The sequence below is a fragment of the Dunckerocampus dactyliophorus genome, chromosome 4 (assembly GCF_027744805.1).
Source record: "Dunckerocampus dactyliophorus isolate RoL2022-P2 chromosome 4, RoL_Ddac_1.1, whole genome shotgun sequence".
In the NCBI taxonomy this organism is placed as follows: Eukaryota; Metazoa; Chordata; class Actinopteri; order Syngnathiformes; family Syngnathidae; genus Dunckerocampus; species Dunckerocampus dactyliophorus.
Window position 1 is genome coordinate 30,975,040 of NC_072822.1, and position 14,265 is coordinate 30,989,304.

The following is a 14,265-nucleotide window of genomic DNA, read 5'->3' on the forward strand; positions in this document are numbered from 1 at the left end:
CTGTAAACAAATAAAGTTGGCTACTTTGCGGATTTCACTAATTGGGAACCTAGCCCCCGCGATAAACGAGGGAACACTGTGTTGGGAATAACCCAAGACTAATTTCTATGTGTGAGACAATAAAGTTAATGTTGAATCGTGAATATGACAGGAAGTGAACAAATGTATTCTTAATAGAGGTGCAACGGGGAAGGGGTGGGTCAGAATAGGATCTACTTCTTCCCACTCCTTTTCAGACATGTTGAATTGTGAAAGTGTACACGTGATGTACTACAATGCAACCTTGCATTTTCCAAATAAACTAAAACCATTACAATCACCATAACCAATTTTAATGACACCACTATTTCTTCAAAATAAGTGACCACGAAAGGGTCTTTCTTCCAGTACTAGTCGAGTAAAGGGTGAGTGTGTGATTATTGTTTCTATCCTCAGTCTCAAGACTGCAAGAGTCTTTGTACAGAGTGGATGCAGAGGGAGTCTACATGGGGCTGCGTGTATCGAGGCGACAAGTCTGTTCTTTTGGTCACGGCTGAAAAATAATCTAAAACGGAGCCAAAGAAAGTTGCAATTTTGATAAAGAAGGTGTGAAACTATTGAATTCAAGGCATAACACATAGCAGAACAGGAAGGTGGTTTCTGTGTTGATCTCACTGCCACATCGTGTCTCTGGCAGCAATCAAATCTTCAATGAAGGTAAAAGTAACCTTTTATGTTCATGTATCCTTTTCATTCATCATTCATAGAAAATTGGAATTGTTTTCTGCATGTAAAACTAAAATAATAAAACTATGCTGTGAGAACATGCTCTGTTTTAACAATCTTGCCTTTCTGGATTTGGATTTACATTATATATGAAACAAATTGATTCCATTACAGTATGTTTTGGTTAGAGTCTGACCTTCTGGAACAAATTAATGCTAACCAAGGTCCCACTGTAAATGGAAAAATATGTACTTTTAAAAAAAGTATTGTCAAACTTGATGTTTTCCAAGACACTAAACTTGTGTCAATTTGACCTGACCAGCTGAACAGTGAAAAAAGAGAGAGAAAAAAAAGAAGAAATAAACTTAAACAAGTCCAAATCCAGTCTGCACACTCTATAAGGTGGAGTGAAGTGCTTTCTCGAAGTCCATGCAGGTTTTGAAATGAGCTGGCAGCTTCAGTGTTTGAAAGGCTTCCGCCAGAAATCTCCACTCTGATTTGAGGGGGAAGGTTTTCCCAGCCAACCCAGACTGTCAGCAGCTGAGCCAGCCGATGAAGCTAAAAGTAAGTAGATTCATGACTGAAAATGAACTTAATCATATCTATCCGTGATGAATATACTGTACATAGAAGCATTGGAGAAGAGAGCGATAAATTAGCCAAATAAGTTTTTTTCATATAATTCAGCCAAGAAAGACGTAACATTTGATGAAAAAAAGCATATATTTGACTAATAATAGGCCATACTGAACACGGAACACCATAACCGCGATAAATAGCACCACCTAGTGTAAAAGAATATGTTCACTGGCTCTGCATCGATCCGTCTGAAATCGACCCGTTGTGACTTATGTACCGGGTAGCCAATCAGGTGTTAGGATCCGCCCACAGACTTTGACCTGTCACTTGAAATCTGGTCAATTAGTTCATGAACGTGTAAATACAAGTCCGTGAAATAATTAAATAGCACAATAATGAATAATTAATTAATACTTAATAAAATACTGAAATAAATAAATAAAACTTGTATTTCATTTATTTTATTTATTTAATTAAATAATTAATTAAATAGTGAAACAATTAATTAAATATTGAAATAAGTATATATGTTTTTACATGAAATGAATTGGTCTTTTAATTCTTTAATGGTAAATTTAACGAAACATTTAAGTAATTATTTAATGGTGTATTTATTTAATGAATGAATGATACATTTAATTATTGAGAAGATAAGATTCAATGTTGCTAATACAACCAATACAACTAAACTCGGGACATGTTCTTTACATATTTTCATTTCTAAGGAAAACGGGACTTAAAAATAGATTATTGAGTAGGTCGGATTCTGTCACTCCTATTATTATTATTATAGAGGGTGGCGGTAATGCACACCTAAAAGCTGCTTGCCAACCGCCATAAACAACAAAAGAAGAAGTAGACGAAGACGAAGAAGACCGACTCATCACTAAAAAAAACAACAGGAGAAGAGGAAGAAGTCGGGCAGCGTGTCAGTGGCTTTCAAATTACGACAAAACAATTAAGTGTATGTAGATTCACAGTAACTATAGCAACGAGTAACTCAACAATTTGTTTTTCTAAAGCCCACGAAACGGAAGTTGAAGTGAACATTGAGGACGTGATAGAAGATGAACCACTGTTATGCTAAGATGGCGACGTCCAGTCAAAGAGAAGGCGGAAGAGAATCAGCGCCACCAACTCCCAGCAAATCATCAATGGAGAAAAAGCCCCAAACTGAAGATAACGGTGAGCGAGTTTCCAAAGACGTCTTTTTGGAAGTTATCTTTTAAACCCTGAAAAGAGAGTAGATGAGGGGTTACGCTGCGCAAGTTCAACAAAGAGCCGCCATGATGTTAGCTTGACGGAGGCAGTGGAGTTCAAGTCAAAGTAGAACAAAGAATGTGAAAGACAAGTTAAGAATCTGGAAGAGCAAAACAGCCGCTTGTGTCAAGACAAGGATGCCCCGATCTGATTTTTTTATAGTCTTGTCGATCCGATCCAGTGTCGGTCCTTTTTTTTTTTTTTTTTTAAAACTTTTGTTACAAACATGGATTTGTGGAATTGCATATGGTTATGAAAATAGCTCTTAGAAGCATTAAAATAATGCAATCACAGTATTCCTGTATTTGCTTTTTTTTATGACCGACAATATTGTTTGGCTTTTGAAACAAACCTCTGTGAGTCAGGTCCCGAATCCAATAAAAGTCCATCCAATAAAAGGTCAAATTGGAAAAAAAAAATGGGTGTGCAAAATACTTTTAGGGTAGGACTAATCATTTGACATGGTTATAGATGAATTTGTGGTGTGCTTTAGAATATATGACAAACTTTAACAAACTCTTAGGGCCCTTAACTCACCCCCCCCCCCAATTCATTTAGTTCCGTTTTAATGTTTTAGATTTTTTTTTTTTTTTTTTACCTTTTACACGTATTTTACAGAGAATGTCCACGAATGAAATGCAAAAAATCTTACATTTATTGTTCCAATACATTGTTGGCTCATTTTGTCCAGTAATTGAGAAATGGATGTAGCTTAGCTAACATTTCTAATGGGATGTCAGCCTCAGCACATATTGCTACAAAATCTCCAATAAACAGTAATGCCGGTGCTTGTTATTAAGAAAGATGTAGTCACAGATGTAATTTGCGTTATTAATGTAAAATATTTTTATGACACCCTTGTTTTGTTTACACCATTAGACAAATGTGACATTCCACCAGTGCTCATCAAGCTTTTTGAGCCCAGGATCTCTGGTTTCAAGAGATCTTTTTTACAATGTATTTTAATTGCTATATATTGTATATTCATTTACCTTCACAGTGAAGTAACTGTAACCCTACTTCTGACCCACCCCGTATATTGAAATTATACATATATTGATTTTGTAGAACGGCTTCTCTTTAAATGCAACTTGGTGTTGTTATTGGTTGTTGGTGTCAACATTTCAGCTTTTTTTGCTTCTGCCTTTTGCTCTAGTTTTACCATTTTACCACCGCTCTTTTTTACATTTTATTTTGTTTCTGTAGTAATGCAGTGACAAATGAGCCATGTTCCGCAGATGGGCCTTGGGCTGCACTTTGGGCACGCCAACTTTTCTGGCTCTTCGTCGGGGTCGGGCTAGTGGCGTGGGCTCTACGCGTAAAATACAACTCCATTTGCGACCAGACTTGATCGCAGGTTTGAATTATCTCACAACAGGCACAATTAGGCCTGTCACAGTAACAAGTTTTGCTGGACGATAATTGTTCTACCAATTATTGTCGATAATCGATATTATTGACATTTTTGGAGACCATTTTTTCATTATTTACATGGCATAATAATGAGAATACATCGTATCAAAAGTAATAAACTTAAAATTTTCAAGAGTATTTAACATTGTAATTGGAATGTCAAGAGCTTTTAAATCAATTAAACAAACGACATAACTTACGAAAACAAAATAATACAAAATCAATTGAAATAAAATTGACTCTCAGTCTCTTTTAGCAAAAAAATTGCACTTAAATACAAACCAGAATCATAACCAAAAACAAAAAAATAGACCCCTTCTCTGTTAAGAAAAATAAACACTCCAATAAAACACACACACAGTTATGTAGTGTATTGTTAAACTATTGTAGGGGTAATATTTGAGCTAGACCACATACAGTATCTGTGATGGAAGAGTACAACGCCATGTTTCTGATATCCTTCAACACGTCTTCTTTCCTCGGTGATACAGTTCATGAATTGCTGTTTTTGACATGGACAGTACATGTATGTTCTCCCAGGCACTTGGCACTGTCAAACATTTCTAACATTTCCCGAAATGTTGGCTTTTTAACTGTATTTTAATTTTTTTTTAATTTGTATTTTTTAATTTGTATTTTTTTGCAATGTAGCAAGCAAGACTGTCTGTGAGCGCACATCATTTTGCACCGTTTTGTTTATGTGTACTTTGCCTATCAAACGCCTCAGTAAGCGTTGGCTGTCGGGACGAAGGCTCTGCTGCACTTCCACACTGGAGCTGTGTCATTCGGCTGAGAAACCATCGCTTTTGAGCCCTCATTCATATTAGCGTTTGCTTGCTAACTTGCTAACTTGCTCTGTGTATCCACTCATTAGTAGCCACGCCTCCACGTACTGAAACAAAGAGGCTGAATGGCTGAAGGGAGGGTTCACTCTCTCCGTTCATTCCACTTTAGAACAAATGTGCACTAACACATGCAGAGTGAACCCTCTAGTTATCCAGCCTATGAGGTAAACCGAGATGAGGAAAACGAGCATGCATACTTGCACATGTCAATTTATCAAGGCCAGCAAAATAATCGGCTTCGTTTTTTTAGCGTTCGATTAATCGATTTATCGATTGTCGTGACAGGTCTAGTAGGCACAATAAACCCCAATAAAAGTCTTTACTAAAAATCCAGGTTACAGTTTTAGCCATAACCCACGCCACGCTGAAACTCAACTCTGAACCCCTGACGTCACTTCCTTAACCTGCCACTCAACTCTCCTAGGGAACACATTTACAGCAACACACACGAGCATGAGTCTTATTTATATCTTAAGTGGCTTATTTACTCTTATTATGTATACTATTGGGTAAATGTGACTATAAGGGTGTTATTTAATCTCTAGAGGTCACTAATAATGTTAAAACCCATATTCAGAAGGTTGTAAACAGGTTTTCTATGCTCTAACTATGAAAATATTGCATTTATAAATAAGGAATCCTACTCTGTGGAAATTCATTGTCTCTGGAACCAATAAATAATGAAAAACGAGGGATTACTGTACTCATGCCTCCAAGATTGGCAGGTCTCAAAGTGTCTTTGTGTCCTGCAGACATCCAACCGATTGCTCTTGAAGGCGAACGTCCCCCTCAGATGCAGGAGGGGAGCTCCACTTTGAAGCGGGAGGATCCACCGCCCCCGCATGTTAAAGAGGAAGAGGAGGAACTCTGGACCACTCAGGAGCGAGAGCATCTTCTAGGACTGGAAGTGGTTGATCTCACCAAGTTGCCACTGACTGGTGTCTCTGTGAAGACTGAAGATGATGAAGACAAACCAGCTGAATCCTTTTTTTGGTTTTGTCCTGCAGATGTCCAGCAGCTGATTAGTCATCAAGAAGAGTGTCCCCATCAGTTGCAGGGGAGCGCCACTTTGAAACAGGAGGATCCACAGCCCCCCCATGTTAAAGAGGAAGAGGACGAGCCACAGCTCTCCCATGTTAAAAAGGAAAGGGTGGAACTCTGGACCACTCAAGAGGAAGAACGTTTTCTCGGGCAGGAAGAAGCTGATCTCACCAAGTTGCCACTGACTGTGAAGATTGAAGACAAACCACCTGTTTCCTCACAGCTTCATCACAGTCCAAGTGAGGAGAACAGAGGGGCGGAGCCTCCAAGCAGCAGATCACCACAACACATGACAACAGAAGCTGATGGAGACCACTGTGGAGGATCACAAGCAGACAACCTCTCAGCTCCACTATCAGATAGTGATGACACAACGTCACACTCCCCTGAGGATGAAGACGGGGACGACACCCATGAACCTTTGAGCATCGCTACAGACGGTGAAGGTGATATGAGGACTCATGCTGACAACAAACACTCCAAATGCTCTAAAAAGAAGACAGGTAAAAACTGTTTGACCTGCGCAATTTGTGCTAAAAGCTTTGATTATAAGAGTAATTTGAATGTACACATGCGGAGACACACAGGAGAAAAACCCTTCAGTTGCTCTGTTTGTGCTAAAAGCTTTTCTCGTCAGAGCCACTTGACTCAGCACATGCGGACACATACAGGAGAAAAACCCTTCAGTTGCTCAGTTTGTGCGAAATGCTTTTCTCTTAAGGGCCACTTGACTCAACACATGCTGACGCACACAGGAGAAAAATCTTTCAGTTGCTCAATTTGTGCTAAAAGCTTTTCTCGTCAGTGCTACTTGACTCGACACATGCTGACACACACAGGGGTAAAATCTTTCAGTTGCTCAATTTGTGCTAAATGCTTTTCTCTTAAGGGCCACTTGACTCGACACATGCTGACACACACAGGGGAAAAATCTTTCAGTTGCTCAATTTGTACTAAAAGCTTTTCTAAGAGGTGTTTGACTCAACACATGCTGACACACACAGGAGAAAAACCCTTCAGTTGCTCAGTTTGCGCTAAAAGCTTTTACCTTAATAGCTGTTTGACTCGGCACATGCTGACACACGCAAGAGATAAACCCTTTAGTTGCTTAATTTGTGCAAAAAGCTTTCATTTTAAGAGCTACTTGACTCAACACATGCTGACACACACAGGAAAAAAAGCCATTAGTTGCTCAGTTTGTGCTAAAAGCTTTTCCTGTAAGAGCCGTTTGACTCAACACATGCTGACGCACACAAGAGAAAAACCTTTCAGTTGCTCAGTTTGTACTAAAAGCTTTTCCTTTCAGAACCGTTTGACTCGACACATGCTGACACACCCAGGAGAAAAACCTTTTGTTTGCTCCGTTTGTAGCCAAGGATTTGCTCGGAAGTCAACAATGGTTTTACACATGAGAACGCACACAGGAGAAAAACCTTTCTATTGCTCAGTTTGTGGTAGAAGATTCTCTCGAAAGGTATATATGGTATCACACATGAGAACACATGAAGGAGAAAAACCTTTCCATTGCTCAGTTTGTGGTAGAATATTTTCCCGAATGGAACATATGGTATCACACATGAGAACACACACGGGACAAAAACCTGTTTGTTGCTCAGTTTGTGGTAAAAGTTATTTTCGCCAAACCACTTTTGCTAACCATATAGTCAAACACACAGGAGGAGAAAAAACTTGTTGTTGTTCAGTTTTGCTGTTTAGGCTTTTTGTGTGAGTCTATATTATTTACACACATGTGAACACACACCAGAGAAAACCCTTTTAGTTGCTCAGTGTGCACTAAGATTCTTTCAGAAACAGACCATGCAAAAAGACACATGAGAGCGCACACCGGACACGCCCCTTTAGTTGCTACGTTTGTAGTAAGAAATTCTCTAACAAACCAAGTAGTATGTCACACATAAAAATGCACTAAGGCGAAAACCCTTATTGTAAGAAAAGTTTGACAGTTAACATGTGGACACACAACGGAGAATAAACATTTTCCAGTTTGTGCTGAAAGATTGTGAAATCATTGAAGTCTAATGTAACATGTGAGAAGTCACCTAGAAAGTAATGAGATTATTGCTGCTTATGTGCTCTCCTGAAACACCACCATCCTTTTCAGTTGGAGGTGCAACACCAGCATCATTAAATTTGCGGATGACACTACAGTCATCGGACTGATCACTGGTGGTGTTGAAACGTCATACAGAAGAGAGGTGGCGGACCTCATAGCTTGGTGTCATGATAACAATCTCCTTCTCAATACAGATAAGACTAAAGAGATGATCATCGACCCAAGAACAAGGGAAAAGGAGCCGCATAGACCCCTGTTTATTGATGAGACTGAGGTGGAGAGGGTGAAAACCTTCAAGTTCCTTGGCACACACATCAGCGAGGACCTCAACTGGTCTCACAACACCCAACAAATTATGAAGAAGTCCCAAAGGAGACTGTACTTCCTGAGAAGACTGAGGAAATTTGGCATGTCCACCAAAATCCTGAGTTGCTTCTACAGATGCAATATGGAAAGTGTCCTTACAGCCTCCATCACTGTTTGGTACGGTAACTGTACAACACGTGATAGGAAGGCACTCCAGCGGGTGATCAAGACCTCACAGAACATTGTTGGGGCAGCCCTCCCCTCACTGCAAGACATTTATAAATCTAGAGTCCTACGCAGAACACACAACCTCATCAAGGACAGCACACATCCACAACACTCATTATTCACACTCCTACCGTCAGGCAGACGCTACAGGAGTTTGAAGTCCAGGACCACAAGACTGGCAAACAGCTTTTACCCACAGGCCATCAGGCTTCTCAACGAAGCACTCACACACGCAGCACGCAACACACGCACACACTCATAGCACTTTATTTATTTATTTATTTATTTATTTATTCATTTATCTGTATTATTTATCTGTATTAATGTCTCTTCTGTTGTTGTTAATTTATTGGTATTAATGTTTCTTATGTTCTTATTCTTTTTCTTGTCTTTTCGTTCTTTTGTTGGGAGAATGAACAGAATAAGAATTTCATTGCATAGTATAACTGCCTGTTTTACTAAGCATATGACAATAAAACTCTTGAATCAACACAACCTTCGTCCCGATAGCCAACGCCTACTGATGTGTTTGGTCGTCAAAGTAAATACAAGCAAAATAGCGCAAAATGGTACGCACTCACAGAAAGTGTGGTTCGCTACATTCAAAAGAAATGCAACCATTCAATACAGTAGAAAAAACAACATTGCGGAAAATGTTAGAATGTTTGAAAGATCATGGGAGAACGTATATGTCACAAACAGCAATTCCTGAATTGGAGAACCAAGTGAAAGAAAACGGGAAGGACGTCAAAAATGTCAAAATTTTTATGCCGCCAGATGCCTATTTAGCCGGTTATTCTCCATTTTATTGTTATTAGTATAACTTTCCTTTCAAGATGAAATATCTGTGTTTGGTCTGTGATTTTATCAAATAAATTTCCCCCCAAAAATGCTGCAGTGTGACTTCTGTTTTTTTTAATTCTTCATTGTGCACTTTTGGCTGGTGTGACTTAGGGTCTGCTGGGAACGACTGACAGAGTCCCCTGTCAGAAGGAGTTTCAACTCCTACCTCCGGGAGAGCTTCGACCATGTTCCGAGGGAGGTGGCGAACATTGAGTCTGAATGGTCCATGTTCCGTGCCTCTATTGTCGAGGCAGCTGATCGGAGCTTTGGCCGTAAGGTGGTTAGTGCCTGTCGTGGCGGTAATCCCAGAACCTGTTGCTGGACACCAGTGGTGAGGGATGCCGTCAAGATGAAGAAGGAGTCCTATTGGGCCTTTTTGGCTCATGGGACTCCGGAAGCAGCTGGCACGTCTCGGCAGGCCAAGCGGTCTGCGGTTCTGGCAGTCGCTGAGGCAAAAACTCGGACATGGGAGGAGATGGGAGAAGCCATGGAGAATGACTTCCGAATGGCTTCGAAGAGATTCTGGACCACCATTCGGCGTCTCAGAAGGGGTAAGCAGTGCACAGTCAACACCGTGTATGGTGGGCATGGTGTGCTGCTGACCTCGACTTGGAATGTTGTGGATCGGTGAAAAGAATATTTGGAAGACCTCCTCAATCCCACCGACACGTCTTCCTATGAGGAAGCAGAGCCTGGGGACTCCACAGGGGGCTCTCCTATCTCTGGGGCTGAGGTTGCTAAGGTTGTCAAAAAGCTCCTCGGTGGCAGGGCCCCAGGGGTGGATGAGATCCGCCCAGAGTTCCTTAAGGCCATGGATGCTGTAGGCATGTCTTGTTTGACACGACTCTGCAGCATCGCGTGGACATCGGGGGCAGTGCCTCTGGATTGGTAGACCGGGATGGTGGTTCCCCTTTTTAAGAAGGGGGACCGGAGGGTGTGTTCTAACTATCGTGGAATCACACTCCTCAGCCTCCCTGGTAAGGTCTATTCAGGGGTTCTGCAGAGGAGGGTCCGCCGGATAGTTGAATCTCAGATTCAGGAGGAGCAGTGTGGTTTTCGTCCTGGTCGTGGAACTGTGGACCAGCTCTACACTCTCAGCAGGGTCCTTGAGGGTGCATGGGAGTTTGCCCAAGCAGTCTCCATGTGTTTTGTGGACTTGGAGAAGGCATTCGACATTTGTGTTCCTCTAGGAATTCTGTGGGGACTATTCCGGGAGTATGGGGTATCGGACCAGCTAATTCTGGCTGTTTGTTCCCTGTATGACCGGTGTCAGAGTTTGGTTCGCATTGCCGGCAGTAAGTCCAGTGAGGGTTGGACTCCGCCAGGACTTCCCGTTGTCACCAATTCTGTTCATTATTTTTATGGACAGAATTTCTAAGCGCAGCCAGGGCGTTGAGGGGTTCCGGTTTGGTGGCTGCAGGATTGAGTCTGTGCTTTTTGCATCAAGCCGTGAACTTCAACTTTCACTGGATCGGTTCGCAGCCGAGTGTGAAGCAGCTGGCATGAGAATCAGCACCTCCAAATCCGAGTCCATGATTCTCGCCTGGAAAAGGATGGAGTGCCATCTCCGGGTCGGGGATGAGATCCTGCCCCAAGTTGAGGAGTTTAGGTACCTTGGGGTCTTGTTCACGAGTGAGGGAAGGATGGAACTTGAGATAGACAAGCGAATTGGTGCGGCGTCTGCAGTGATGCGGACTCTACATCGGTCTGTTGTGTTGTGTGAGAGAGCTAAGCCAAAAGGCAAAGCTCTTTACAGGTAATTTACCGGTCGATCTACGTTCCTACCCTCACCTATGGTCATGAGCTTTGGGTAATGACCGAAAGGACAAGATTGCGAGTGCAAGCGGCCGAAATGAGTTTTCTCCGAAGGGTGGCTGGGCTCTCCCTTAAGCCCCGGTCACACCGCCCGAACTAAGCTGTAGCGGCTCTGGAGCGGTGAAAAAAAATCATCACCCCTCGTAACCGCACACCACTGTTTAACAGAAGTTGGCCCCCGTTAGGGCAACGCCGTATACGCTCGACGCAAGTTCATGGACGCTTGGATCTGCTAGGCCAAGGCGGTGATTAAACGTTGCACAAACTTTGGTGGAGCAGCTGTAAGCGTTTTACGAGCGGACACGGGATTGTTGGAACGGTGTCAAGCGTTGAAGCAGCGATGAAGCAGCGATGAAGCAGCGATGAAGCAGCTATCCATTGCGGTGATGAACTTTGGTTTGGCGTTGGCATGGAGGTGTCGGGGGGGGGGAACAGAATTTGGACATTCATTGGAGGGGGGACCCATGTCGTCTCTTCGGGCTGTGCCCGGCCGGGCCCCATGGGCGTAGGCCCGGCCACCAGACGCTCGCCATCGTGCCCCTCCTCCAGGGTCAATTAATTCATGAACGTGTAAATACAAGTCCGTGAAATAATTAAATCGCACAATAATGAAATAAATAATTAATAAAATACTGAAATAAATACATGAATAAAACTTGTATTTAATTTATTTTATTTATTTAATTAAATAATTAATTAAATAGTGCCACAATTAATTAAATATTGAAATAAGTGTATATGTTTTTACATTAAATGAATTGGTCTTTTAATTCTTTAATGGCAAATTTAATGACACATTTAAGTAATTATTTAATGGTGTATTTATTTAATTAATGAATGATACTTCAATTATTTAAAGATTGTTAAAAATGTATTTCATTCTCTTCCATTTGGTCCTCCATAGTGAATGCTCTTTGACATTCTCCCAAATCATCATCTTTAACTAAATTTCTCCATTAAGAGGCCATTACATTTTTTCCCTTACCATAATTTTTGTAGAAACAAAAAAACCCTCCAAAAACTCACTTATTTTAATTTTGTTGTATTTCATTTAACTTACTTGCCCTTGTTAATATATATTATTTTGAAGTCACTCCTCTCGTTCTCAAAAGTTCCCCATAATTGTGTTTTCATGCATGCTTTTTTTCAAATGATTGCTTATTTACCAGATTTCCGACATTCACAAATGTCACTAACTGTGCACAGATTAATACCTTTTAAGACGGGTCATCACCACGAATCCGAATTCTTTACTGCTATAATCGAAAAAACTTTAATGGAAAACTACGGCTTTTTTGGAATTTTGTCCATGATTCACAGTCCTTTAGTGAAACACGAGCACACTTGTAATTCTTTTTCTAAGGATGCTAAAAACAGCTAGCATGTGGGCGCTAACACTGCATGTAACGTGACACACCTACTTCGACTATAAACAGGGTCGGTTGTGGGTGCTACCGCCTTACTTCCCTCTGCGTTGTGTTCTGGTGGGTAATGAAGAAGGGAGACTTGATGGTCTCTGATGTCTTTTATTTCTGCATGAAACATACAATACACGAGCTGTGTGCGCCACCATGCATTTTCTGGTTCTCCTCGTCCACATCAGAAACATGTGCGTGGAGTGCTCATCAGAATACAGCACACGGCACGCACTACAACACTTCAACTTAGTAAAATAAACAAGAATGAGACTTGGACACAAAGGACGTAACAGTACACTTAAAATGATAGGGAAGCACACAACAGGCTTTTGTAATTATTGTGATGTATCTGAAAGTATCAGTCATGCAGACAGTATCAACATTGGAAGTTATGTTTAAGCAGGAGAAGATAAGATTCAATGTTGCTAATACAACCAATACAACTAAACTCGGGACATGTTCTTTACAGATACATATTTTCATTTCTAAGGAAAACGGGACTTAAAAATAGATTATTGAGTAGGTCGGATTCTGTCACTCCTATTATTATTATTATAGAGGGTGGCGGTAATGCACACCTAAAAGCTGCTTGCCAACCGCCATACACAACAAAAGAAGAAGTAGACGAAGACGAAGAAGACCGACGCAGAACTAATAAACAACAGAAGACGAGGAAGAAGTCGGGCTGAGCGACAGTGGCTTTCCGAAGTTTCAAATTACGACAAAACAATTAGCGTATATAGATTCACAGTAACTATAGCAACGAGTAACTCAACAATTTATTTTCTAAAGCCCACGAAACGGAAGTTGAAGTGAACACTGAAGACGTGATAGAAGATGAACCACTGCTATGCTAAGATGGCGACGTCCAGTCAAAGAGAAGGCGGAAGAGAATCAGCGCCACCAACTCCCAGCAAATCATCAACGGAGAAAAAGCCCCAAACTGAAGATAACGGTGAGCGAGTTTCCAAAGACGTCTTTTTGGAAGTTATTTTTTTAAACCCTGAAAAGAGAGTAGATGAGGGGTTACGCTGCGCAAGTTCAACAAAGAGCCGCCATGATGTTAGCTTGACGGAGGCAGTGGAGTTCAAGTCAGAGTAGAACAAAGAATGTGAAAGAGAAGTTAAGAATCTGGAAGAGCAAAACGGCCGCTTGTGTCAAGACAAGGATGCCCCGATCAGATTTTTTTATAGTCTTGTCGATCCGATCCAGTATCGGTCCTTTTTTTAAAGCTTTTGTTACAAACATGGATTCGTGGAATTGCATATGGTTATGAAAATAGCTCTTAGAAACATTAAAATAATGCAATGCAATCAAAGTATTCCTGTAGTTGCTTTTTTTATGACCGACAATATTGTTTGGCTTTTGAAACAAACCTCTGTGAGTCAGGTCCCGAATCCAATAAAAGTCCATCCAATAAAAGGTAAAATTGGAAAAAAATGGGTGTGCAAAATACTTTTAGGGTAGGACTAATCATTTGACATGGTTATAGATGAATTTGTGGTGTGCTTTAGAATATATGACAAACTTTAACAAACTCTTAGGGCCCTTGAAACTCTTTTTTTCCACCCCCAAATTCATTTACTTCCGTTTTAATGTTATAGAATTTTTTTTTTTTTTTTACCTTTCACACGTATTTTACATTTATTGTTCCAATACATTATTGGCTCATTTTGTCCAGTAATTGAGAAATGGATGTAGCTTAGCTAACATTTCTAATGGGATGTCAGCCTCAGCA

At 40.9% G+C, this 14,265-nt stretch overlaps 2 protein-coding genes across 9 annotated transcripts in view; both read left to right on the forward strand.

Moving 5' to 3' along the window:
- Positions 1 to 1,073: 1,073 nt before the first annotated feature.
- Positions 1,074 to 9,327, forward strand: LOC129179202 (gastrula zinc finger protein XlCGF57.1-like). Of its 5 annotated transcripts, none has more exons than XM_054772119.1 (3): positions 1,076 to 1,269; positions 2,307 to 2,469; positions 5,555 to 9,327. In XM_054772119.1, the coding sequence occupies exons 2-3, from the start codon at positions 2,352 to 2,354 to the stop codon at positions 7,570 to 7,572; spliced, it is 2,136 nt and encodes a 711-aa protein (XP_054628094.1). In that variant the 5' UTR covers positions 1,076 to 1,269; positions 2,307 to 2,351; the 3' UTR covers positions 7,573 to 9,327. The 5 variants fall into 5 exon arrangements, with proteins under 5 accessions (XP_054628095.1, XP_054628094.1, XP_054628093.1 ...); XM_054772118.1 differs by lacking the exon at positions 1,076 to 1,269 and adding an exon at positions 2,143 to 2,212; XM_054772122.1 differs by lacking the exon at positions 1,076 to 1,269 and having other exon boundaries at positions 2,151 to 2,469; positions 5,555 to 6,346; positions 8,112 to 9,327.
- A 3,857-nt stretch (positions 9,328 to 13,184) lies between these two features.
- The window catches only part of LOC129179201 (zinc finger protein 436-like), a 24,616-nt gene continuing 23,535 nt past the window's right edge, over positions 13,185 to 14,265 (forward strand). For all 4 annotated transcript variants that reach the window (XR_008569923.1, XM_054772116.1, XM_054772114.1 and 1 more), the window contains exon 1: positions 13,185 to 13,482. Coding sequence is in view for 3 of the 4 variants with exons in the window: in XM_054772116.1 (XP_054628091.1) it covers positions 13,365 to 13,482 (118 nt within the window). In the remaining variant the exon portion in view is untranslated. The remainder of the gene's footprint in view (positions 13,483 to 14,265) is intronic.